Raw genomic sequence first — 23612 nt, forward strand, 5'->3', positions numbered from 1 at the left:
TGTCTCTAAACGGGCTGGACAAATCGAGATGAGGTAAAAAAAGCTCTGCATCTTCAGCATTGGGTGCTTCCTGTAGTCCTAGAGTTCCCACTTATAATGTCCACCTGTCTCTCAGTATTAATCACACCCAGTTGTAGGCGGGGTCGCCACCCTGAATGAGCTGGTAGTCTGTGGGGTGTAGGGATGTATGCCCATGAAACAGTGGAGAACCAGTCAGGCCGTGACCCTCCTTGCCCACCACCTTCCCGTGGCTACCCATGCCCACAACACACCCCAGGTACTCAGCCCTAGCCAACCCTATAGACTCTCTTTTCTCCACGAGCCCTTCCGTGTTCTGTGATCTGGCCTTAGCTTTCGCCTTGACTTCTGCCCGTGTGCCTTCGCCCAGGCCGTCCCTCAGCCCTGGAGCGCCTGGCCGTCCTCCCCACCCCTTCCACCCCTCTGGGGTACCAGTCAGCATCCTCCTTCCCTAGGAGGATTTGGTGGCCCGACCTTCTTTGCCTCGCTGCCCCTCATTTACGATGTTCTTGGTGGTCCTGTCCTCTCTTCCCCTGGCTTGGAGCTCCAAGGGCAGAGGTGTGCCTGGTCCCCTGGCCCCACAGGAGACCAGCATTGTGCCCTATGGGGGCTCTGGGCAGTGCTTGTGCATGGAAGGGGGCATCTGTGGAGAGAGCGCCTCCCTGCCTGCTGCACACCCGCCCCGCAGGAGCAGAGGTTGGACTGCCTCTTTGTGAATCCCAGCACCACCCCTTACCAGTGGGTGACCTTGGATGGGTCAGGAGGCCTCAGTTTCCTCCTTGTCCATCGAATGGGCAATTAATAATATTTACACCCCAGGGTTGTTGTGAGAAATAGGTGCCTGGCACATGGTGAGCTGGCAGGACATGTCAGCTCCTAGCACAGTCGTTCCCTGTCCCACGATTCTTTGTCCTGGCTGCCCTTGATCCCATTTCACATATGGGGAACCCAAGGCCCAGAGAGACTAAGGCCATTCGTCCCTAATACACAGCTAGGAAGTGGCAGAGCTGGGATTGGAGCCGAGGCCCTTGATGCTGGATCCCGTGAGGAGGTGCACGCTGTCCCAAGGGCCTGTCCTCAGACACGCCCAGGTGCACTGAGTCAGGGCCATCCGTGGCGGCTCCAGAGTGTCGCCTTCCCTGCTGGTCTCCTGGCCCGGCACTGGGACCGCCACGTCCGTGTAATGCTAGGAAGTCAATTTGGTTTGGTCTCCTTCCTGCCCCTGTCATCCCTCCCTCGGGGAAGCCAGCTCTCTCACTACTGTGCCAGGCTTCTGAACCCTCTGCTCGTGGGATAGTGACATATCAGCCAGAAGAGAGGCCTCTTAAATCTTGTGAAAAACATAGATTCCTGGGCTCCACCCAGGACCCGTGAATCAGAATCTCCAGGGGCGGGGCCTGGGAATCTGGACATAAGGGCCCAAAGCAGGGGAAACACTGGCTCTTTTAACCCTTTTGTTTTTCGGTTGAAGAAGCCGGCCTTCGGAGAGGGGTCTGCGTTGCAGGGAGGCCCAGTGAGCCTGAAAAGCCCTCTCTGGACTCTAACCTGAGTCACAGCTGCTGCCCCTTCCCAGCACTGTCCCCCCGCCCCATCCCCCAGCCTCGAATCTCTAGGAACCCTGTACAATGGAAGTGGTTACGAATGGGTGTGCAGAGACCTTCTGGAAACTCAGGCTCTGCTCGGAGACTTCCTGTGTCTTACAATGTTATCTTCAGAATAGGAAACTTTGCCCCATTTTTGCAACGCACATCCTTTGCCTGAGAGTCTGTGGTGGTGCCGGCCAGCCGGGGCGGGTCACTCCTCAGGCAGAGGCGGGGAGTTGTTCTGACAGCCATGCGAGGAAGGACTCTCTCCCTGCAACTCACAAGAACAAACAAACAGACCCTTTTGCAAAAATAATTCATGTTGGCCAGACTCATCAGGAGTATTTGTTCCTTGTGCCCAGTGGTATTGATAGAACCAAGTCATTCCTTAGAGACAAGAGCGCTAGCTGTGAGACCTGGCTCTGCTGCTGCCTCACCTCCAGCAAGTGATTGCTGCTCTCTGAGCCTCGGTTTCCTCTTCTGTAAAGGGAGGAGGTTGGGCTGAATAAGTTCTAACGCTGACACTGAGCAGCTCCCCAAGAATCCTTTAGATACCCCTACTTCCTCCAAGTTTCTCTTTGAAATAAGCATGCTTTTGCTGTTAGACAGGATGTTCCAGAGCACCCTATAATTTTCCGAGTTTCTACCAATCCAAGACTGGTATGGCCTCCCCCACCCTCAACTCTCAGACATTCACACGACCCACCAGGGCGGTGGGTGGATTCCCCAAGTGACAGGTACCATTTTGAATTGGGAGCAGGGAAATGCCCCTCAGAACTCACGGGGAGTGGGACTTCTTCTGCAGGCTTGCAGTTAGTTACACGCCCGGGCCAGTGCGCACCTCCTGTGGGCCAGCTGCAAAGAATGTTGATGCTGTTTCTTTAATTCCCCTGAGACTGGAGTCTTAGGGAGGGCTCTTTTGGTTTGAGGGAAAAAACATGTGTGTGTAGCCCACTAAATAGCTTGGAACTGACCAGAACGAGCGATGTTTACAGAAACAAGAGCCTCTCTGATTTCCTTTGACATCGCCGTTAGTCTCTCCTCCCTCCGGCCTCCAGCACGCCCCTTGCCGCAGAATTGATTATTCCTTCTTCCAGGGAGTCCGGGTTGGTGCACCCTCACACACAGTAGGCATTTAGCGAGCGTGAGAGAGGAGCCCTGCCTCGTAAGCAAATACTGCTCTTGCCTCTCCGTGGCCCTTCTGTTGGCTGGACCCCAAACCCACAACGAGTGGTTCTTGAAAACATCCTTCCCACTCTTTCCCCTCAGGGAATTTGCTTCCAGGGTTTCAGGGTGGGGCCCTACATGTTCCAGTGGCTGGGTGGGAGAGGTCAGGAGGGGCACCTTGGGAAGGTAGAGATGGTCAGACTGGCGTGAGTGACCTACTAGGATGTGGTTCTTTATAAGTAAGTGAGTCGGTCTGCCTGTTTTACGGTAAAGGCCATGAGGAGGGAGAGGGTTAAACCAAGTGGATGCCCAGATTCCAAACATACGGGTGAAGATCCTTCTGGTCAACCTGCGGGTCAACTACAGAAGCCATGGTGTCTGTGGCAGGACGTCCATCTGGGGGCAGATGCATGCGTATGGTAGGTCCCAGCCTTCATATTTTTGTTGGTCTTACCTGATAGCAGTATGTGAAGCCCAAGGAGGGGGGTGCAAAGGAATTGGTAGGGAGAGGAGAAAAAGCGTCCGCCAGCACACCTGGCTTCCCTGCCCCACAAGACACAAGATGAGTCTTCCCCACAGGGCGTAGCGGAGAGGCCCCTGCTAGCCTAGGGAGCACCTCTGAGGCGGGCTCCATCACCCAGTGGGTCCCACAGGGTCTTGGTGATCCAGAAGATGTCTGGAACGCGCAGAGGGCAGGAGCCGCAGAGCGGTGGTCTCGGGGTGGGAGTGGGGCTCTGCTGGGCAGCTCTGGAACTAGGAGATGGAAGGTGCAGGGAGAAGGACCATCTTCCGACCTCGAGGCTGAGCCTGAGGTCAGTGCCCCTCGGAGGGGCTCTGCCTTCCTCTGGGCTCCGCAGGCGGGCGGTCTCCGGGGTAGCGCCGGGACAGGGGCACCCGGGGAGGCTGGCGGCTCCGGGTCTTCTTGGCACAGCTCCCCCCACGTGCCCAGAGACGCAGGCGGCTGCTCCTGACTCCGTGGCCTTGCGAGCCCGCCTGGCCGGAATCTGCCTTTCGCCTGTCAGTGCCGCCTCTCCGACTTGGCAGGGCCATGTCCTCGGGCTGGAGCAGCCCCCGGTGTTTCCAGCTTGGCCCTCTGCCCGCCTCTCTGGGGCCTCACAGTCTGTCCTCCCGGGCCAGGACCAACACACCCTCTCAGCTTGACGGCTTCCCGGCCTTGCCCGGGCCTCTTCCTGCCACCTCAGACTCCCTGCGCTGAATCTGCGGTCCCCTCACCTTGCCTGCTTCTCAGAAAACATCAGTGACCACCACAGCCCGCCCCCGGAGGTGAAATGCGCTTCCTCCCAGGGAGAAAACATGGGGCCTGGCTCATTAGACATCACCAAGGAGGCCATAAACATCCCGAGTTCCCCTACTGCAGTTGACGCCTGAGGGGTTTCCACATGGGCTGGGGCCCCTCCCTACCCTCTCTCACGTGGAAACGCCCCAGTTGGCTGGGTCCCCTGGCCATACCCTAGGAAAGCAGCCCTAGGAAACGCTGCTTCTTTCAGATGGGCACGGAAATAACTGGGTGGCATGTTGGCCTGTGGGAGCCAAGGGCTACCTCTCCTTCCTGGACGGCCGCTGAGGGACCTGGGGGTGCTGGAGGTACAGTCGCCCAAGTGGCCTCCTTTCCAGTTGCACAGAAAGGGAACACTGACAACTCAGGGACTCATCAATTCAGGCGATTGGATGGTGGCTGATTGGAAAGGTTACTGTCTAGAAACCAAATTTTGTGATGTTCGAATACCATAGACGGTGATGCTAACCGGGGATAATGTTTCCCGTTAGAGGTCATTCGGAGATCTGCTTTAGTGCACAGATAAGAGCGATTTGTAATTGGTATGCCAGTTGTTTATACAGTGCTAGTAGGATAAACAGTTCTCCTGAACCTTATTTATATTTTGCATTTGTTTATCAAAACTTTTTTTTTTTTAACTTCAACCCAGCTGCTTTCGGAATTATTACAAACTCTGGATTTATGGGTCCTAATGAACGGTACTTGATGTATGTGCACGATCATTTATCTTGCATGCTTTAACCAAGAGCCTCAGTGCTCAGGGTAAGGGAAGCCAAAAGTGTCCCTTCCTCCCCAGAATGTCCATGTTATAGGAAGGCTTGGGGGACAAATCGTTTGTTTTATCTGATCGGAAGCAGACATGTCATGGAGTAGAAAGCATGAGATTTCAAAGAGCTTTCCTAGACTACACCCTAAGGGATTAAGTCCCCGGAGCTTGACCGGGACACACTGGGACACTGCGGGTGAGGTTGACATACTGTGGGGTGTGTGTGGGGCCAGTGGGGGATGGAGGAGAGGAGGTGACCAAAGGATACTTTCCAGCAACAGCAGATGTTTATCCCTTTTTATGACCTGATATGTTCCCTCTATCATTTTTGTCTTTCACCGGCTGTACAGCTCACCTTTGACATTCATCCCATTAGCATTGGCGTCAACCCTTCAGCATTACTGTCAACCCTTCAGCATTACTTCTAATCAGGAATTAGTGGTCCCACTTGGCCCAAGGCTTCGGCACCGATCTCAAGAGAGCCGTGGTCTGATTTCATAATTGGACCTCACTGTCACAGGGGGCTACCTTTCACACCAAGGTTGGTCACCTTGCTCTGTTTGATCCCCACATTTCTTGGGGTGTTTGTCCATGCAAAGACCTCCCATAGACTTGACCCAGACAAGGAGAGGCTCACACTTCCATCCTATTCCTCATGCCCAAAGTCGCCTGAACCGCTTGAATAAACCTGAACTCGGCTGGAGCCTCTCCTGCCTTCTGCTCACCCAGCTGCCTATCAGCTGGCTATCACCCAGAGCTGCCTATCACCCAGAGCTGCCTATCAAGCGAGCAGGTGATGTCGGTGGCAGCACCTTCCTGTGCCCAGACTCTGGATGGCCTCTTAGCTTGTTTTAAGTCTTGGTGTCTCTCTCTCTGGCTAGTGAGAATTCTCAGAGGGGAGGGCTCCCCAGCCACCCCCTTCCTACACACGCACGCACGCACGCACGCACTCACGCACGCAGCGGCTTGTGTGTTATGGGAGGAGATGTCCCATTTCACACCTGAGCAGCTGAGGCACGCTTTGCTTTTGCACACAGGTAGTGCTGGCTCTGTGGGATGGAGTTGGGAAAGGGGACTTCTGGGTGTTTGGGTTTTCTCCTGTTATTTTTAACTCTGGTTTTAAGCGTCCTTTCTTGGCAGCTCTGGCCACAAGATAGGGCTGGGATGTTGTGAGACGCTTGATGTAACTGAAAGGGCCTGGCCTGTGAGTTCCTGACGGAGGAGGAAGTGGTTAGGTGGCCAAGAATGCAACCTGCACCTCCCAGATTAATTAATAATTGAGCGCTGGCCCCTGGCCAGGCAGAGCCAGCCGGGAGAGATACAGTGAACCCAGAGTGGTTAACTACAGTGGGGGAAGGAAGAGTTTGACTTGGCCTGTGGCTAAAAGGGAAATTCACAATGGCCATGATTTATGGGCTGAATTACTTCAGGTCCTCCTTAGTGGGCCCAACTTGGGCATGTGCTCCAGGAAAGCAGACACTGGTGGCCCACAGAGTCATTTGTGCCCACGGGAAAGGGAGGCCGTAGAGGTGGGGGGGGGGGCTGGGGGCGGGGCGCGGAGGGGCAGGCACCAGCGGCGGCGGAGGAGGTACAGGTCTCAAGTGGAGGAGATGGCCGGGAGAGAGACTGCACTATCTGGGGGAACCAGTGTAGGCTAGAAATTGAGTGCCCCTTGGGTCACACTCTGCAAGGAGGGATGGAAGGAAGAGTGGGTGTGGAGCCTGGCTCCCCTGGGTTCACATTCTGGCTAATTGGCTTTGTGACCTTGGGCAGGGGACTTAATCTCCATTTCCTCCTCTGTAAGATTCTGCACCTCCTAGGATTGTTCTCAGGGTTAAATGAGACGGGGTATGAGGACGGACAGTGGCCAGTAGCAGCTGGATTCCCATAGGCTGACGGGAGACGAGGCCTCAGTAGCGACCCAGCGATGGCAGGATCATTACTTAGCAAAGCTCTGCTAATGTTCGCTGAGCCCGTGCATGCCAGGTGTGTGCTGCTTGCTAAGGTAGACACGATTATTCAGTTCCCTTCCCCAAGAGCCTCTTCAGGCTTCCCCGTGATTCAGGAAAGGCACTCCTTCCTCCCCTTATCACACAGGTCCCTGTGGCTGCAAACAGCCCTCAGGAGGGGGAGGCAGTTCTAGAAGGCACTTGGGCATTGCCATCGGTTGGGTTCTGCCCATAGGTCTCCCCGGTCCCCTTGTCTTTCCTAGAAGACAATTAAGGATTAAGAATTGGATCATGGCAAACAAGCCTTGTGCCCCTCTTGGCTGAAAAGTTAGCCTTGGGAATAGGAGACTAAACAGAAGCACAGTTGACAGTTGTGACAATTGCGCTCACGTTATCGCTGCATTGACTTGAGTCGTGCAGCGTGTGCCCATGTGTACCTGGACACAGACTAAAGCATTACTCTGAGAAACTGTTACTGAGCTGATGACTCATTTTCCCAAGATGCTTGGCCGGGGGTGAGCGGGGGTGGGGCACCGCGCAGACAGTGGAAGGAGCACCTTTGGCCTCCAAAGACGTGGATGAGCCCCGGTCCTCCTTCCTCGTTAGCCCCCTGTGGGCAGTCACCCAACCTGTCTGGGCTTTATATTCCATAACCTAAAATGGGCTTGGAGAATTGGAAAACCTTCCACAGTTAGAAACAGTATTCCACCATCACTGTCAATGGGGGTAGAGCCACCTTCTTGGCTTGGGCTACAGGGGCTGTGAGAACCAAGCTTCGCCTCCTTCTGCTTTGGAAACGGGTCCTGGACTTGGGGCTGAGGCATGGGGCGCAAGTCTGCGGGGCTGTGTCCACCCGCTGGCCTGATGTGATGGACGGACCGCCTGGCGCGCTCCCTTCTCTGCACCTCTAGCCCCATAGCAAAGAAGCCATCCCTCTCCAGGCAGCTTGGGGCTTGGGCACGGATGGTGCCGAGCAACTTCAGCTGCTTCAGTTTTACGCAGGAGCACAACCACAGACAGGAGGCCGGCTCGCAGGCGTGAGCTTCTGCCAAGCCCTAGGTCATCTTGCAACATTTTTGCAGGGAACCTTTAAAGCTCATGTTACTGTGCTCTTTACAGCAGATATTAGTATTTAATTGGGGCTTAATGGTCTCTGCAGTCAATATTAGCTTTTTGCTTATTATAAAGCACTCTTGTGTGTTCCAGAAATGTATGTGATCCAGGCAACCCTCACTTGAAGAAACTCCAGTCTGTAGGACGCTGTGTTCACTAAAGAGGTGTAGATCACGTAACTTTGTGTTACAAAAGGATATTTTTAAGGGAAGGATTTAATGCAAGGATTTAATTTGAGTGCCCCCACCCCGGGACTTTAATTTGGGGGTGTTTATCCCAAAGTGCATCTTTAATGTAAATAAGGCAGGTGTATTTGACTTGCAAAGGTCACATGGTACTGGCTCGTTGGTAAACACCACCAGGCTGGTGTTAGATGAGGCGTATTTTTGAGAACTTCGCAAATAAGAGAACCAGTTCCCCATCCTATTCTTTGGCTCTTCCGTTGACAGCCATGCTCCCTGTTCCATTCACCCTCATAGACTTAGCGAGTCTGAGAAATTAAATCCACGCCCATTGCCAGACAACTGTAGGCTTTAGGCGTTGTTTTCTTTTGAGCCACTGAAACAAGTGTGGCACATAGCGAGCTCATCCGGCATTCCATTGGTGGGGCTGCATCATGAGGAAGTAGGGATGCTGCTTCTCCCTCCCCCGCTCAGTGTCCTGGCTTCTGAGCCTCAGTGGTGTCGTCTGTTCAATGGGAACGGTACAGCTGCTGCATCTTTTTCAGACCTGGGGAAAACCCGATGATTTCCCAAGTGCCCTCCCAGCTCTTGGATGTGAAATTCCATTCAGCGCCCATTGTTGACAGCGCCCTGGTCCGGTGGCAGGGTGCCAGGTCTCAGGGGGAGGAGGGGCAGAGATGAGTGACGCCTCATGCCAGGCCAGCCAGCTTGCAGGTGGGTGCGGTGGAGACACACGCCCTCCTGATGATGGCATCAAAGAGTGTCATGGAGGAGGGGCCGTGCAGTTCAGACGCAGGGACTGAGGAAGGCTTTTCAAAGGAGGTGACATCGGGGTCTTGATGGTTGAGTAAGAGTCTGACAAACTTTGGGGAAGGGAGGAGGAAACTCATGTTCATCAAGTGCTAGTTACCATTGTTAGGCCCGTCATGAACCTGCCCCCTGCCCTTGACCCCTTTGAGTGAGTTATTATGCTGGCTTCATGGGTGTCCAGTGAGTGCCCCACTCAGGGCCCGTGCTCAGAAGGGGCCTCAGCTCAATTTAAGGCTATGCTTTCACCACTGAAATTCTGAATACTTTTTGAACAAGGAGCCCCGCATTTTCACTTTGCACTGGGCCCCCCAAATTCTGTAGCTGGTCCCGGCCCTCAGAGACGTAGTCGCCTGCCCACAGTGACCCAGCTGTTAAGATCTGCACTAGTTCACCTCTCTGCTGCCTGTGGTCTCAGGGGATCTTCCAAATCAAGAGAGAGTGGGATGGACAAAGTACACACAGAGTGGGGTGTTCAAAGCACAGGGAACTAAGGGATCCCAGTAGCAGGGGTGCCTCCCCTGGGATGTTTCTGCACCAGGGCAGGTTCCTGCCCCGCAGAGCTGCTGAGACAGGCTCATTGAGGGCAGTTTTAAGGTACTTTGCTTTTATGGCTTTACACTGGGTCCAAGTAGAAGTTTAAGGCAGGAGGTTTGCCAATAAAACTCAAATTGTATTTGGGAAATAAAAGAGAAACGGAGCTGTCCTGAATTCCCCCAGCTCTGGTAGCCTGCAGGGCAGGAAAGTACCCCCAAATGAGCTTCCTTGAAGCACACCGCCAACTGCCACAGATCGCGCCCCCCAACGCACCTCTGACACATGCCCAGGCTGTCCCCATCTGAACCCCCAAAGGGCCGATTTTCTTCAACAGGGAAGTCAAGGTTGGGCTGAGTCAGTGAACTTTGGCACTTGAAGCCTAAGGTGTGAAAACCCAAACTCCGCCAAGACAGGAACCCAGAGAGCAGCCAGGGGCCTGGTTCTTGTGTGAATTCAGGAGTTTGGCTGTCGGCAGGGCAGACCCGCAGCCAGGGAGGACTGGGGGGCCCCTTCCCTTCTCACACCCGCCTTCTCTTTCCTGGGGACTGAGGTACCCAGCTTCACTATCGTGCACACTGTGTTTTTAGAATCTTTCCAGGGGCAATATGAAAAGCCAGGCTTTCCCATCCCAGGGGGTCTCTGGCTAAGAAAATAAACAAACACACTCAGAGTCTGACTCTGTGATAAAACAAAAGAAGACCTGGAATGGGAGCAAAGTTCAGAGCCTTTTGCTGCAGAAACTGGTTCCTTCTGGAAAACGTGGGGCTGATTTTATAAGCCGCTTATCACCGGCTCTCCCCTCCCCTCGAAGACAGATGCTTTTCACCATCCTTCCTTCCAGGGCACAGGGAACCAGAATTCTCCCACCCGGACCTGGTTCCCTGTTAGAAGTCTGAGTGGTTCCCCTGCCCTGCCTCCTTGGGTGGCTTAGGGTGTTGGGCTTTCCTTTAGGAGCATCGGGCCAGGCCAGGCCGGCACACCAGTGTTTCTGGGGTAGAGTTTCTCATCAGTGTTTCTCACTCTGATGGAGAGTGATCTGATGGCTGCCTCAGTGGAGCTCTCAGAAGCTGGAGCTGTCTGCAGAATGGTTTTAAGAAGGGAGCTTGGACCACAGAGCACCGAGGTCTGGGGAGAGAAGCCACTGCCCACTGGGCCCAGGGAACCTGGAACAATCTTGCCAGGGAGGCAGGGTGAGAAGGATGCTGATAGAAGTCATGGGTCCTGGTAGGTGCCAGGGAAACTACCTGTGGAGGAGACTGAGCAGGCCTGTGTGTATTAGGGCCCAGGTGAAAGCTTGCTTTATGTCAGGGTTACAAGAGGAGTTCGTCGTTTCAGGATCTGTTTTGACTACCGCACAAGATAGATGAATGGAAACCTTCCCCACAGCCCAGACCGCCACTTTGTTCAACCAGAGACCTGGGGCCGAGGAGGCTGGGGTCAGGGCACCAAGGCCAGAAGAAAGGCCTTCCTGCCGGGCGCAGCAGGCCTCTCTCTAGAGAAGGCCAGTTACGACTCAGCTGGGCGGCCACTGACTATCCTCATACTCACGTCCCTCTAAACCCCTCAGGGCAGGGGTTCCATGAACTCCCCAGAAGAGCAGAGAGAGCAGATGAGGCAGCACCAAGGGCACAGCAGAGAGGAGCTGGGCTCAGAGGCCGTCGGTCAGGGTTCCCGTGCTGTACTGCTGTGTGGCCTCTGTCCCTGGGGTCTGTCCTCTGAGAATGGAGGTGATTCTGCTTCCTGGACTTGGTGCAGAGCACAGAGCACCCGGCAGCTCCCACACTCCAGTTACTCAGCCAGGGTCAGCAGCCCTTTCCCAAGGTCACCCTTCCTAACTGCAGTGCATTTAGAAAATGCTCATTGTGTTGAGGAGGGGTGGTGGGAGTGCATGGGAGAAACTGTACTTAAAAACCAAAAAGGTGTATGTGTTTGCAGGGCTGCATAGGGGACCATAGATAGCTGTTATATGGCATGGTTTCTGAAAAACCCCAGTCTTCCTAGAAGGTGGGCAGCGTGTGGTGGGGTCCCCACATTGCCACATCCAAGGGCCACTTTTAACATCCAGTCTTTATAGAGTCTCCACGTGCCGGCTTGGAGTGGACACGGGTGGGTTATTACAGCACAGTCCCTGTGCCATTACTCGGCAGGCCTCTGGAGGTTTGCAGCCCATAGGTTGCAACCATGAGAGAGTAATGCAAAGCCCCCTGTCTCTAGATAGATGTGAGCTTGAATCCCAGCTTTGCAACTTCCTAGCTGAGGACTGTGGACACACTACCTGACATTCAGGCCTCAGCTGCCTCTTAAAATGGGAATTACTGAGAGGATTGACAGTATGTTGAGATACTGCATTTAAAGTGCTTCATACTCTGCTTGGCACTTGGTAAAGGTTCATTAAATGTTGGCTGGTAAATCATCATCATTACTATTACTACTACTACTACTACTGGCTGCCTTATTTTATTGTTATTACTACTACTACTACTAGTACTCCTCCTCTTATTTCCCCTTGGTTCTCAATTCCCTTGGCACATTGCAGGTATTATTATTACCTAATATGAATACCCTTATGAACTATACAGGCTGAGTCAATCTATTAAATAATTTATGCAAATAACATATAGAGATAAGATGGTGGTAATAATACTAGTAAAAAATAATAGCTGTTACTTATGGAGTGCTTATTTTGAACCAGGCATTATTCAATGCACTTGAAATTAATCCCAGCAGCCCGAGGCAGTAAACTCTGATTGCATCCCCATTTTACAGATTAGGAAACTGAGGCCCAGGGGGTGAAGTCACTTACTCAAGATTTCACCACTAGTGAGTGGCAGAGCTGAGATTCACATGCAGGCAGCTTTACTTCCGGGCCCTGTGCAGGAGACACCCAACTGGTCCTAGCCACTGTACTGCGAATTCTCTTTCCTTTTTAAAATTAAGGGTACTTTAATTAATTAATTAATTAATTAACTTTTGGCTGTGTTGGGTCTTCGTTTCTGTGCAAGGGCTTTCTCTAGTTGTGGCAAGCGGGAGCCACTCTTCATCGCGGTGTGCGGGCCTCTCGCTGTCGTGGCCTCTCTTGTTGCGGAGCACAGGCTCCAGACGCGCAGGCTCAGTAGTTGTGGCTCACGGGCCTAGTTGCTCCGCGGCATGTGGGATCTTTCCAGACCAGGGCTCAAACCCGTGTCCCCTGCATTGGCAGGCAGATGCTCAACCACTGCGCCACCAGGGAAGCCGCTGTATTGCAAATTTTCCCTGTAACCTTGGCAAGTTCCCTTCCCTCTTTGGGCCTCAGTTTTTGCATCTGCAGAATCATGAATTTTGGCCACATGGATCACGCATTTCCTGGCCTCCCTCCTCCCCTTGCTGTCATTCTCCTTTTGCACCACACACAACACGCGCGCGCGCGCGCACACACACACAGAGCAGAGAGGCTGGTCGACTGTCTGCTAAGTGGTGGCAAAGCACAGTCCTTGGCCCCAGAGACCAGCGGCTGAAAGAGCCCCCAAGGTGGACCCCGTGCAGGCAGTGGCGGTGGCTAGACCGCCCGTGATGTAATGACCGATTAGGAACTTCCTCTTGGAAGCCTGGCTTCCTCCGGGGGCCAAAGGTGCTGGAGCTGAGGTGGGGGTGGGGAGGGCCGGGTGGGAGCGAATAAGAGGAAACTCCTGTCAGCTGGGCCCTGCTTTTGGAAAGCGTTCAGCGGAGAGGCTTGTTCTAAGCTGTTGACCATTAACATGGCCCTGTGCACATTCCTTCTCTGCTTTTACTGCCGGATCCCAGTGGATAAAGGACTGGTCTCCCCCTCCCTTAACAAAGAAAAAAAAAAAAAAAGAGCTTCTAATTAATGCTGTATCTCTGGACTTGTTTCAAAACCTGAAGCCATTTCTGTAGCTTAAAATGACAAAGGAAGGTTAAGTGGAAACTTCTTTTTCCCTCTTTAGTTTGATAACAAAAACTACTTATCTAATGGGCAAACAAGGCTTTTAAAGGGGTGTTAGGTTAACCAGATGCAGGGCCACATAATTACTCCCAGGCCTGGGAGCCTCAGATGAAAAAGCTGCTGGTTGGATGGGAACTTAAAGCCACAGGCATGACATGGGACAGAAGAAAGGAGTTTTCCAGGAGGGTAGGAGGCCCCAGTGGGGCCCTGTGCAAAGGGGATTGGAAAAGCCAGCCCTAGGCTCCTCTCTGGCTCTGCCACCAACTTGCTGGGTGACCCTGGGCAAGTCACTTAACTTCTCTGAGTCTCTGAGTCTCCCTTCCCAGCTCTCGATGGGGTCTGCCCATGTTTCATCACTCATTGAGGTGTGGCTGGGCCAGCCCAGGAGAGGCAGGGAGGCTGCTAAGGCCCAAGGGGGTGTGAAGCAGCAGCAAAAGCTTTGAACATGGAGGAGCATGAGCAGCCCAGCCAGGCCCTGGAGACCCGGGAACTCAAGGTCCAGCTTCCTGCGAATGCTCTGAGCCTCCACATCCAGCTTCCTTAGAGTCTAAAGGATCGGAGACTTTAATCTGGGCATGTCTCTGGTTTGCCTCCCAGGATGGGTGAGTCCAAGGCGGTCTGGCCCAGTGGAAAGGGGGGAATCACAAGGAAAACAAGCTGCATTGCGTATGCTCAGGCTTTTGGAGCGTGCGGCCCACGGGGGAGCACACAGGAACGTTCCTGCCCTTTGTTTTGACAGAAAACTGCTGATTCGAAGAAGCTAAAGGCTTGCTTGGGATTTCAGCTCTCCCCGCCTCCCCCAGACGCAGTTGGCCCCCTTGGTGCCCTGGCACCCCAACAGAATTACACGTTGGGCTCGAAGCACCCTTGCTGGGCAGAGAGGCCGAGAGGAAGGAACGCCAGCCGTCGGAGGGGCCGGCTTCAGTGCAGGGGACCTACTGTCAGGCCAGTCTCCTGCCCGCCGCAGGCATCACCACCCTCTGGTGGCAGGAATGTGAGTGCCACCGGGCGGCCAGGCCGCCCCTCTCTGGCCGGGAAACACAGGGCTTGTCCCTTGGACCACCTGGGAGCCCTGCTGGGACCACTCCAGGATGGCCACAGAGGGCTGGCCTAGCAGCACATTTCCACTATCTTCGTTGTAATTCTTTCAAGGCACCATATGTACAATGAAGTGCACAGCTCTCTAGTGCATAGGTTATGATTTTTGACAATGTCTATACCTGAGTTCCCCTTGTACCAATCAAGATATCAAACATTTCCAGCACCCAAGAAAGTTCCCTCGTCCCCTCTCCCCAGAAGTAATCCCTGTTCTGATTTCTGTCGTTGTAGGTTAGTTTTATCTACTCAAGAATTTTGTATCAATGGAAACACACAGCACGTCTTCTGTGTCTGGCTTCTTTCACGCAGCCGGGTGCATCTGAGATCCACCCACATTGTGGTGTGTTTCAGTAGTTGGTTCGTTTTTATTGGTGAGTCGTATTCCACTGTGTGGATGAGCCTTACTTTCGTCTATCCATTATCATAGTCTGTTTGGCTGCTATAATAACGATACCATAAATTGGTGGCTTAAATAATGCTTATTTATTTTTCACAGTTTTGGAGTCTGGGAAGTCCAAGATCAAGGGGCCGGTAGATCTGGTGTCTAGTGAGAACCATTTCCTGGTTCATAAATGGCTGTATTCTTGCTATGTCCTCACACGGTGGAACGAGGGAGCTCTCTGGGGTCTCTTTTTTTTTTTTTGCGGTACACGGGCCTCTTACTGTTGTGGCCTCTCCCGTTGCGGAGCACAGGCTCCGGCCGTGCAGGCTCAGTGGCCATGGCTCACGGGCCCAGCCTCTCTGCGGCATGTGGGATCTTCCCGGACCGGGGCACGAACCCGTGTCCCCTGCATCGGCAGGCGGACTCTCAACCACTGCGCCACCAGGGAAGCCCTGGGGTCTCTTTTAAAGAGCACTAATCCCGTTCATGACCTAATCACTTCCCAAAGACCCTACCTTCTACTGCTATCACATTGGGGTTTAAGATTTCCAACATGAATTTGGGGCGGGGGGGGGGCACACGCAAACATTTAGTCCATAACGTCCATCCTCCTGTTGATGGACATCTGAGCTGCTTTCCAAGTTTGGGTGATTACGAGTAGAGCTGCTATGAACATGCATGAAGTCACAGAAATGTAGAGCTCATTGTTCAGAAAGGAAGACTGAGGCCAGGAGAAGGGAGATGGCCTGCCTGATCAGGGCCAGGAGGCTGGACACCGGGCTGCAGGCCTCCTGACCCCCGGCCTGGTGCCGCTCCACCAGATCTGCCCCAGACATCGCGCCAGACCGCGCCTCTCCTCTCCCCCTTCCCCTGGAACCCTTCCAGCTGGGACCCAGAGTCTGGCTGGGAACTAGGCCAGGCCTTGAGCAGGGGGTAGCGAGCAGGAGTTTCGGTCAGAGCGCGGTCATCTTTGATGTTGTTCACTCGGGTCTGACTCCGCGGTATTTATTTGCAATTTAGGAGCTGGTTCCTAATTAGGCTGATGGCGGGACCACAGCCCTGGAGCCACGAGAAGCAAAAGATCTTCTGCAAGAGACTATCCCCTCGCGGCCTGAGTGGCAGCCCAGGCCGCAGACGAGAGGTGTGGTGGGTCGGGTGGGGCTCTGCGTCTGTGAGGAGTGGAGAGGTGACCCTGGGTTTGGGGGTGCCTGCCTTCTCAAAGAGGGTGGGTCAGCTTGTTCTGAACACACGGCATGAGATCTGAATATGTGTGTGTGTGTGTGTGCGCGCGCGCGCACGTGCGCATGTGCGTGTGTGTGTGTAAATAGAACCCCAGGAGCACTCATCTGTGTCCCCCACGTTCAGTTATTCATTGCTTCACCCTTCATTCCTTCGCTTACTGAGCATCTCTTTGCATCTCAGGTACCGGGCTGGGAGCTAAACCTTAACATTTGTAAAGTACCTTACCGTTTGCAAAGGGCATTGCCGTCCATTGTCCTATTGTAACTTCCCGTGCTGGGGAATGACCCTGGGTCGCGACCCGTGACACCCCTAAGGAGCCCTAGCCTTGGAAGGGTTAGGCCAGCGCTGGGATGGATAAACAGACAGCTGCTTCTTTCTGCTCCCGATTGGTCTGCTGCCAGAGTTGCCAGAAAATCCAAAGATGGACTGTGCAAATGAGGCGCTCAGTTATGAGTAAGTCCATTTTACAAATGGGGAGACTGAGGCTTGGGGACAGTCAGTGGCTTGTTCATGGCCACATATCCAGTCAGTGGTGAGAGCTTAGGTCTGTCTCACTAGGAAACCTTTTGGATCATGTGACAAGCATTAGGTTAGAATCTGGGGTCTCTAGTTCTGGTCCCACTTCTGCCACCCACTGCTGTGTGTCCTTGGGCAAGTCACCCGGTTCCCCCAGAGATGCCATCTTGGAGGCACAAGGACATTGGACTCAATTGATAGTTCCCACAGGCCAGCCTCCGGACTAAGTTCTCGTTGGCCCATGGTGAAAGAAATAAGAAAGCTTCTTATAATCTAATTGTATTAATTTAAAATTTTCTGATTTACGTCCTACCTATTTTGTGAGTATCAAATTACTTTCTTTTGTGCTAGTGATAGTAGATGGTCTTGGGGTTTTTAATAAGTCTGTATGTGACAAAATAAAACCGTGGTAACCTTATGACATTCCCAACCCCTCCATTAAACAGTGTATTGGTTTGTGAAAGCCCAAAGCATCGGCGCTCCCTGGATGAGATGATGCCGGGGGAACCCTCCAGTTCTGGAGCCCAGAGACCCTCAGAGCTAGGTGGGGACGGGGATGCCCCAAGCATGGTGATGGGCTCACCTGCCGGCCTGCTCTCTCAGGATCAGACCTGAGACCCTAGTCCTTGCCCAGCACCCCCTTGGGCCTGAGGGCATCGGTCCCACCTGCTGAGCAGGATTCCTGTGGGGAGGTAGGGGGGAGGGCAGTGTGCCAACACTTGGGATCTATTTTATTTCCTTCCTTCTTCCCTTGTAGGTGTTCCAAGAGCACCCTGGGGATACATGCAGACTTGGGACAGATGCAGAAAGGACTAAGACCCACCCCTTCCTCCTTGAGAGTTGAGGCCAGCCAGGGGCACAGACACCTGCTCAGGCCAAGGGAGGGACTGCATTTAAGGCTCCAGGCGCACAGGAGGGAGAGGTCAGAGAGGGCTTCTCAGAGGCGACAGTCCATCCCCTGGAATTTGGAAGACGTGGCCTGGAGCCCAGGCCTGATGAGTTGTTACCCAGTCTGTTCAACCAAAGAGGCCGCGGAAAGTGAGGCCTGGCCCGGGGAGTGTCCCTGAGCGCCACGGATGGGGCAGGCTGGGCCCTAGGGCAGCTCCAGGGCGGGGGGGGCGGGCGGTGAGGGGCTGGGGTTCATCCCCACTCGCAGGGTCCCATCCCCCTGCGGAGCACTGACTGGGGCAAGGCCGGGGACACAGGTGTTGATGAGATGGGGGTAGAGGGCAAGGGCGCATTTGCCTCTGCTGGGGTGGGAGGTACTGAGAGGAGGGGGACAGGAAGGCCCACTTGGCCTTGAATTGAAAGCCTTTTAGGAGCTGGGAGGGAGGAATTACCCCACCCCCTCAATCGCATTACCCCCACCCCCTGACTGTTAAGCTGCTTCTCTGCCTTTTACCCCCACCCCCTGACTGTTAAACTGCTTCTCTGCCTTCTCCCTCCGGGGTCAGAGCTGCCACTTGATGACCCGGGTGGCCTCTCTGAGCTTATCGGTGGAGGGGATGGCAGCACTCCCTCGCTCAGTGGGACTGGCTGAGTCTTCAGGGAATGAAGACCTTTCGTTTCTGGGGTGGGCAGTGACTCACCGGCTTGTGGGCGAGCACCTCTAGGACTCACAGACCACGAGAGCAGTCGTGGTTACACACGGGGTGAGGTTTCGAGAAGGGGGGCATTTGCTTGGTGCCTGGGTTTTGGGGGGTGTCTGCCCGGAGTACGGAGAAGAGCTGCCCTCGGGAGTGTGGCCTGGCACTGATGCTGGCTCACTAGCGTGTGCCCTTGTCCGGTTCTGGCACCTCCCTGGGCCTCAGTTACCACACCTGTGAACTGGGGTGATAACAGGTGCAACCAAGGCCATTGTGAAGAAGGTGCCTGGCTCGTGCAAGGCACTCAGGGATGCCTGTTGTCTGTCTTGTCACCCGACATTCTCCAGGCATAGCTTCTTTGCTTCCCCGCCTCTCTGTGCCTAGTGCACTAACGGAGTTCTTGTCGCTCGGTGAGAAGGTTGGCGTTGCAGTTTCACGGCCAGGCTGGGATGGTGCCGCTCTCCTGGCTCTTGGAAACTCTCAGACCAGTGCTGGATGGATGGATGGAGAAAGGGGCAATGGCTTGGGCTGTTCCTAGCTGTCCACCTGCTGGGGCTGGCCTAGTGCCCGCAGCTGTGTCACCTACCACGGGCTAGAGCTGTCTCTCTGCGCACTGGCTAAGGGGCAAGTCAGCTGAGGGCAGGGAGCAGGGCCTCTTCCCCCATCCCGACCATCAGCTAGAACTACGAGGGGCCTGGATGGGGACTGTGAGACAGAATGATATGTCCTCAGGGGCTGGCCTGGGGACCTGCGGCTGGGATCTTAATGCCAGGCAGAGGGCAAGGGGCATGCCCTTTGGGACTGTGCCCAGCCCCAGGCCACAGCAGAGCAGGCAGCCCACAGGAGGCCCCTCAGGTGGACATTTTCCTGCTAGGTGGGCCTCCCAGCACAGAAGAGAATGTCAGGAGCCCTGTCACCCGGCTGCTCTGGGGCCTCTAGGCGGGGCTGGGCTGAAGGCAGACAGAGCTGACCTCACCCAGGCTCCTGACGGAAGTTGTTGGCAGTGCTTTCTCCCTCAGGTTTGATTGGACTTCTTTTTTTTTTTTGCGGTACGCGGGCCTCTCACTGTTGTGGCCTCTCCCGTTGCGGAGCACAGGCTCCGGATGCGCAGGCTCAGCGGCCATGGCTCACGGGCCCAGCCGCTCCGCGGCATGTGGGATCTTCCCGGACCGGGGCACGAACCCGTGTCCCCTGCATCGGCAGGCGGACTCTCAACCACTGCGCCACCAGGGAAGCCCCTGATTGGACTTTAATCTGTTTCTTTTGGAGAAGCCGAGCCATAAAGGGCCTCAGTGCGTCCTCATCAGGCCTCCAGCAGACCTTCGCCCTCTGCAAAAGCCCCAGCCAGGGGCCTGTGTGGGAACACATAACCCCACTGGGCAGTCATGGGTGCCCACCTGCTTGTCAGAGCCCTGAGCTCAAAGGAGAGACCAGATGTCAAAACGCTTCGGAATCTGAGAAGCCGGCCACACCCGAGAGCAGTGAGGAGGGGGCTGCCCTTCAAGATATAGGCCCCTTGCCTATACCTGGTATTACGCCTGGTCTCAGAAAATTGTTAAATTCATGCAGACATGTAGAGATGCCCCCAGCTGGAGTGCGGAGGGATCCCAGTCATCATGCAGGCCACCCCTTTGCCGTCTATGGGGAAACTGAGGCCCGGAGAGGAGCCGCTGGCAAACTGGAGCCCTCGAGGAGCGATTTCCTTTTGCACTTAGAGACCCTCTGCTTCTCTGTCTCACAGAGGCGGCTACAGTTCTGGTGGAAAGCTGCACTTCCTGCCCAGAGAGCCAACTTGAGGGGCCGGGGGTGGGGGTTACTGGGAGACCCTGCGTAACGCTCCAGGCTGAGGCTGGGCGCCGTCGGGCAGCCGCGATTCCCATTCTGGGCCGGAAGAGGTCCTGGGGGCCACATTCCCCACCGCACCGCGCCTTCCTATGCCTGAGTCCCCTCTGAGGGGCGGTTTATGCCCTCTGATAGCTTCACCCCGCTCTGTTCAGGTTGAGGCCTGGACTGACCAGGTTCAAATCCCGGTGGTGCCACTCGCCGGCTGAGTGGCCTTGGGCAGGCTGCTTGGTGGCTGCCAAGTCCCGGAAGCTCGTCTGTAAAGTGAGAAGGTGGCCTCCGCACAGTTATGGGAGGACCCAGTGAGTCACGTGCGGAGTGAGGAGTGCAGAGCACAGCACCCGGAACAATGTAGGTGCTCGCCAGTCAGTCCCTCCCTTGGGTGTGTGGGTGTGTGTCCCTCTCCTGCTGGCTTGTAAAATTCTACAGGCGGGAGCCGGGTGTGGTTCGTGTTTGGGTACCCACAGGCACCTGGCACAGTAGGTGCCTTGCCTTCGTGTGTGTCTGGGGGTGGGGTGGGCGGTGAGGTCCTGCTGTGGGTTAAATCTGAGGACGGCCTGGCCCGCAGTAGTGCTCCCCATGTCTGTTGGGCGCCAGAGACCCCCCTCAAAGGCCACCGGCCAGGCGGCAGTGCCGCTTCCGCTGCCCTGGAATAACACCCGCGTGCCCTGTGCTTGCCCTGCAGACGCCAGCATGTCTCCGGATGCCACCAAGCCGAGCCACTGGTGCAGCGTGGCCTACTGGGAGCACCGGACACGGGTGGGCCGCCTCTACGCGGTGTATGACCAGGCCGTCAGCATCTTCTACGACCTACCTCAGGGCAGCGGCTTCTGCCTGGGCCAGCTCAACCTGGAGCAGCGCAGTGAGTCGGTGCGGCGCACGCGCAGCAAGATCGGCTTCGGCATCCTGCTCAGCAAGGAGCCGGACGGCGTGTGGGCCTATAACCGCGGCGAGCACCCCATCTTCGTCAACTCCCCCACGCTGGACGCGCCCGGCGGCCGCGCCCTGGTGGTCCGCAAGGTGCCCCCCGGCTACTCCATCAAGGTGTTTGACTTCGAGCGCTCCGGCCTGCTCCAGCACGGGCCCGAGCCCGACGCCGCCGACGGCCCCTACGACCCCAACAGCGTCCGCATCAGCTTCGCCAAGGGCTGGGGTCCCTGCTACTCCCGGCAGTTCATCACCTCCTGCCCCTGCTGGCTTGAGATCCTCCTCAACAACCACAGATAGCGGCCCGCCACCCGCCCCGCCAACGGGGGCCCCGTGCCCAGAGACACAGCCCCCACGGACGACCCCCCCCAGATATCATCTACCTAGATTTAATATAAAGTTTTATATATTATATGGAAATATATATTATACTTGTAATTATGGAGTCATTTTTACAATGTAATTATTTATGTATGGTGCAATGTGTGTATATGGACAAAACAAGAAAGACGCACTTTGGCTTATAATACAGATATATTTTCTTTCTTCTCCTCCTTCCTCTTCTTTATGGTTTTTTTTGTTGTTGTTGTTGTTTTTTTAAAGAAAATGATACAGCAGAGCTAGGTGGAAGAGCCTGGGTTTGGTGTATGGTTTTTGAAATATTAATGCCCAGACAAAAAGCTAATACCAGTCACTCGTTGATAATAAAGTATTCGCATTATAGTTTTTTTTTTTTTTTTTTAAACTGTCTTCTTTTTAACAAAGAGGAACATGCAGGGCTTCTGTGGGTTTCTGACCCATCAGGCATCCCGAAACTTGATTTCAATTTTTTACCAGTTAAAGAGTAGAGGGAATTACATTGAAAAGGGAGGAAGGGGGCTTCCCCGGTGGCGCAGTGGTTGAGAGTTTGCCTGCCAATGCAGGGGATACGGGTTCGAGCCCTGGTCTGGGAAGATCCCACGTGCCGCGGAGCAACTGGGCCCGTCAGCCACAACTACTGAGCCTGCGCATCTGGAGCCTGTGCTCTGCAACGAGAGACCGCAACAGTGAGAGGCCCGCGCACCGCGATGAAGAGTGGCCCCCGCTTGCCACAACTAGAGAAAGCCCTCGCACAGAAACGAAGACCCAACACAGCCATAAATAAATAAATAAATTTATTTAAAAAAAAAAAAAAGGGAGGAAGGTCATATGTTTGCTCTTAAGGCCAGAGAAGGTTCTGTTGTTCCTTCCCACCCATGGCTGTAGTGTGTCCACAGGATTCAGGGGGAAGAGGGAGAGTACATGGGCCATCCATCCTAGGTAAACTCTTCCAGTCTGATGGGGGAGGCTCATGGTCTGGCCTAGAGGAACTCTCAGCCTGATGGGGAAGACTTGGGTCCATGCCTCTCATCTCTGAGCTGTCTGCAAGCTAGAAAACATTAATTCTCACCACTTTGGGGAAATGGCCTGTGGAAGAAAGACTGAGATGGTGGGTCTCGAACCCACCTACCACCTCACAGAAGCCACCTGAGCCCCAGGGTGAAACTCCTTTTAGGACCTAGATAAGCTACCCTCCCATCCCCCCACCAAGTAGCTCAGAACCTGCCCATCTGGAAGTGTAGTCATGATTGATGCAAAGGCAGGTGGTTTCTTTCTACTCTATAAAAGGGAAAAGTTAAGGTTCTGGAAGGGTAGATGACAAGCTCATGAGACAGATCAAGGTTAGAAGTTAACCAGAGCCATATCAATTAAATCAGTTTCCTCTCTTGAGAAAACTCAAAAAAAGAAGGCCTTCTTGGCCAGATAACTAAGGGGAATGTTACATTGTATATCTTCTTTCTTGGAGATTTACATTAGCCTATTAAATGCTCTGAGAAGTCCTGTGTGTTATCTATTGCTGCGTAATAAATGATCCTAAAACTTGGCAGCTTGAAACAACTCACATTTATTATCACAGTTTCCGTGTTCAGGAATGCAGGAGCAGCTTAGCTGGGTGGATCTGGTTCAGGGTCTCGTGAGGCTGCAGTCAAGCTGTCTGCCAGGGCTGTAGTCATCTGAGGCTTAACTGGGGCTGGAGGACCCACTTCCAAGCTCGCTCACGTGGCTGTTGGCTGGAGGCCTCAGCTCCTTGCCACGTAGGCCTCTCCATTGGACGACTCATGACGTGGCAACTGATCCAAAAGAGAGAGACCAAGTGTGAAGCTGCTGTCTTTCCTAACCTTATCTCAAAAGTGTCCTGCCATCACTTCTGCCATATTCTGTTGATCACACAAACCATTCTTGCTGCAGTGTGTGGGGGGGGGGGGGTAGGGGTGGGGGGACCACACAAGAGTGTGACTGCCAGGAGGTGGGAATCACGGCCGCCACGTCCTCCAAGAACTACACTCTTTCACTTGGTTTCCCAAAGTTATATGCCAGTGGACTCCTTCCCCACCCCTGCTGATTCTGTCCCCATACCCAGGCCGGCCAGCCCAGACCCTTTCACGCTACTCTGCCACCCTCAGACCCGAGCTTCCCGGGAGGCCCTCCTCCTTCTGCTGTCCCCGCTCTCCAGGCCTTGGTCCTCCTGGGGCGCAGTGAGCAGAGCTGGGCTGTGCTGTGTGAGGATGGGCAAGGAGTCACTGTATCTGTCTTCTTTTCAAGTCAGTGACAACTGACACTAACTCACTGTTTGTGGGTCC

At 54.4% G+C, this 23612-nt stretch overlaps 1 protein-coding gene across 1 annotated transcript in view; it reads left to right on the top strand.

Moving 5' to 3' along the window:
* Nucleotides 1–22179, top strand: part of SMAD6 (SMAD family member 6) — a 75682-nt gene extending 53503 nt beyond the window's left edge. The window contains exon 4 of the mRNA XM_082853867.1: nt 20711–22179. Coding sequence (XP_082709993.1) covers nt 20711–21252 — 542 coding nt within the window. The 3' untranslated portion in view covers nt 21253–22179. The remainder of the gene's footprint in view (nt 1–20710) is intronic.
* The last annotated feature ends 1433 nt before the right edge of the window (nt 22180–23612 follow it).

This window comes from Leucopleurus acutus, assembly GCF_964270905.1.
Source record: "Leucopleurus acutus genome assembly, chromosome: 1".
In the NCBI taxonomy this organism is placed as follows: Eukaryota; Metazoa; Chordata; class Mammalia; order Artiodactyla; family Delphinidae; genus Leucopleurus; species Leucopleurus acutus.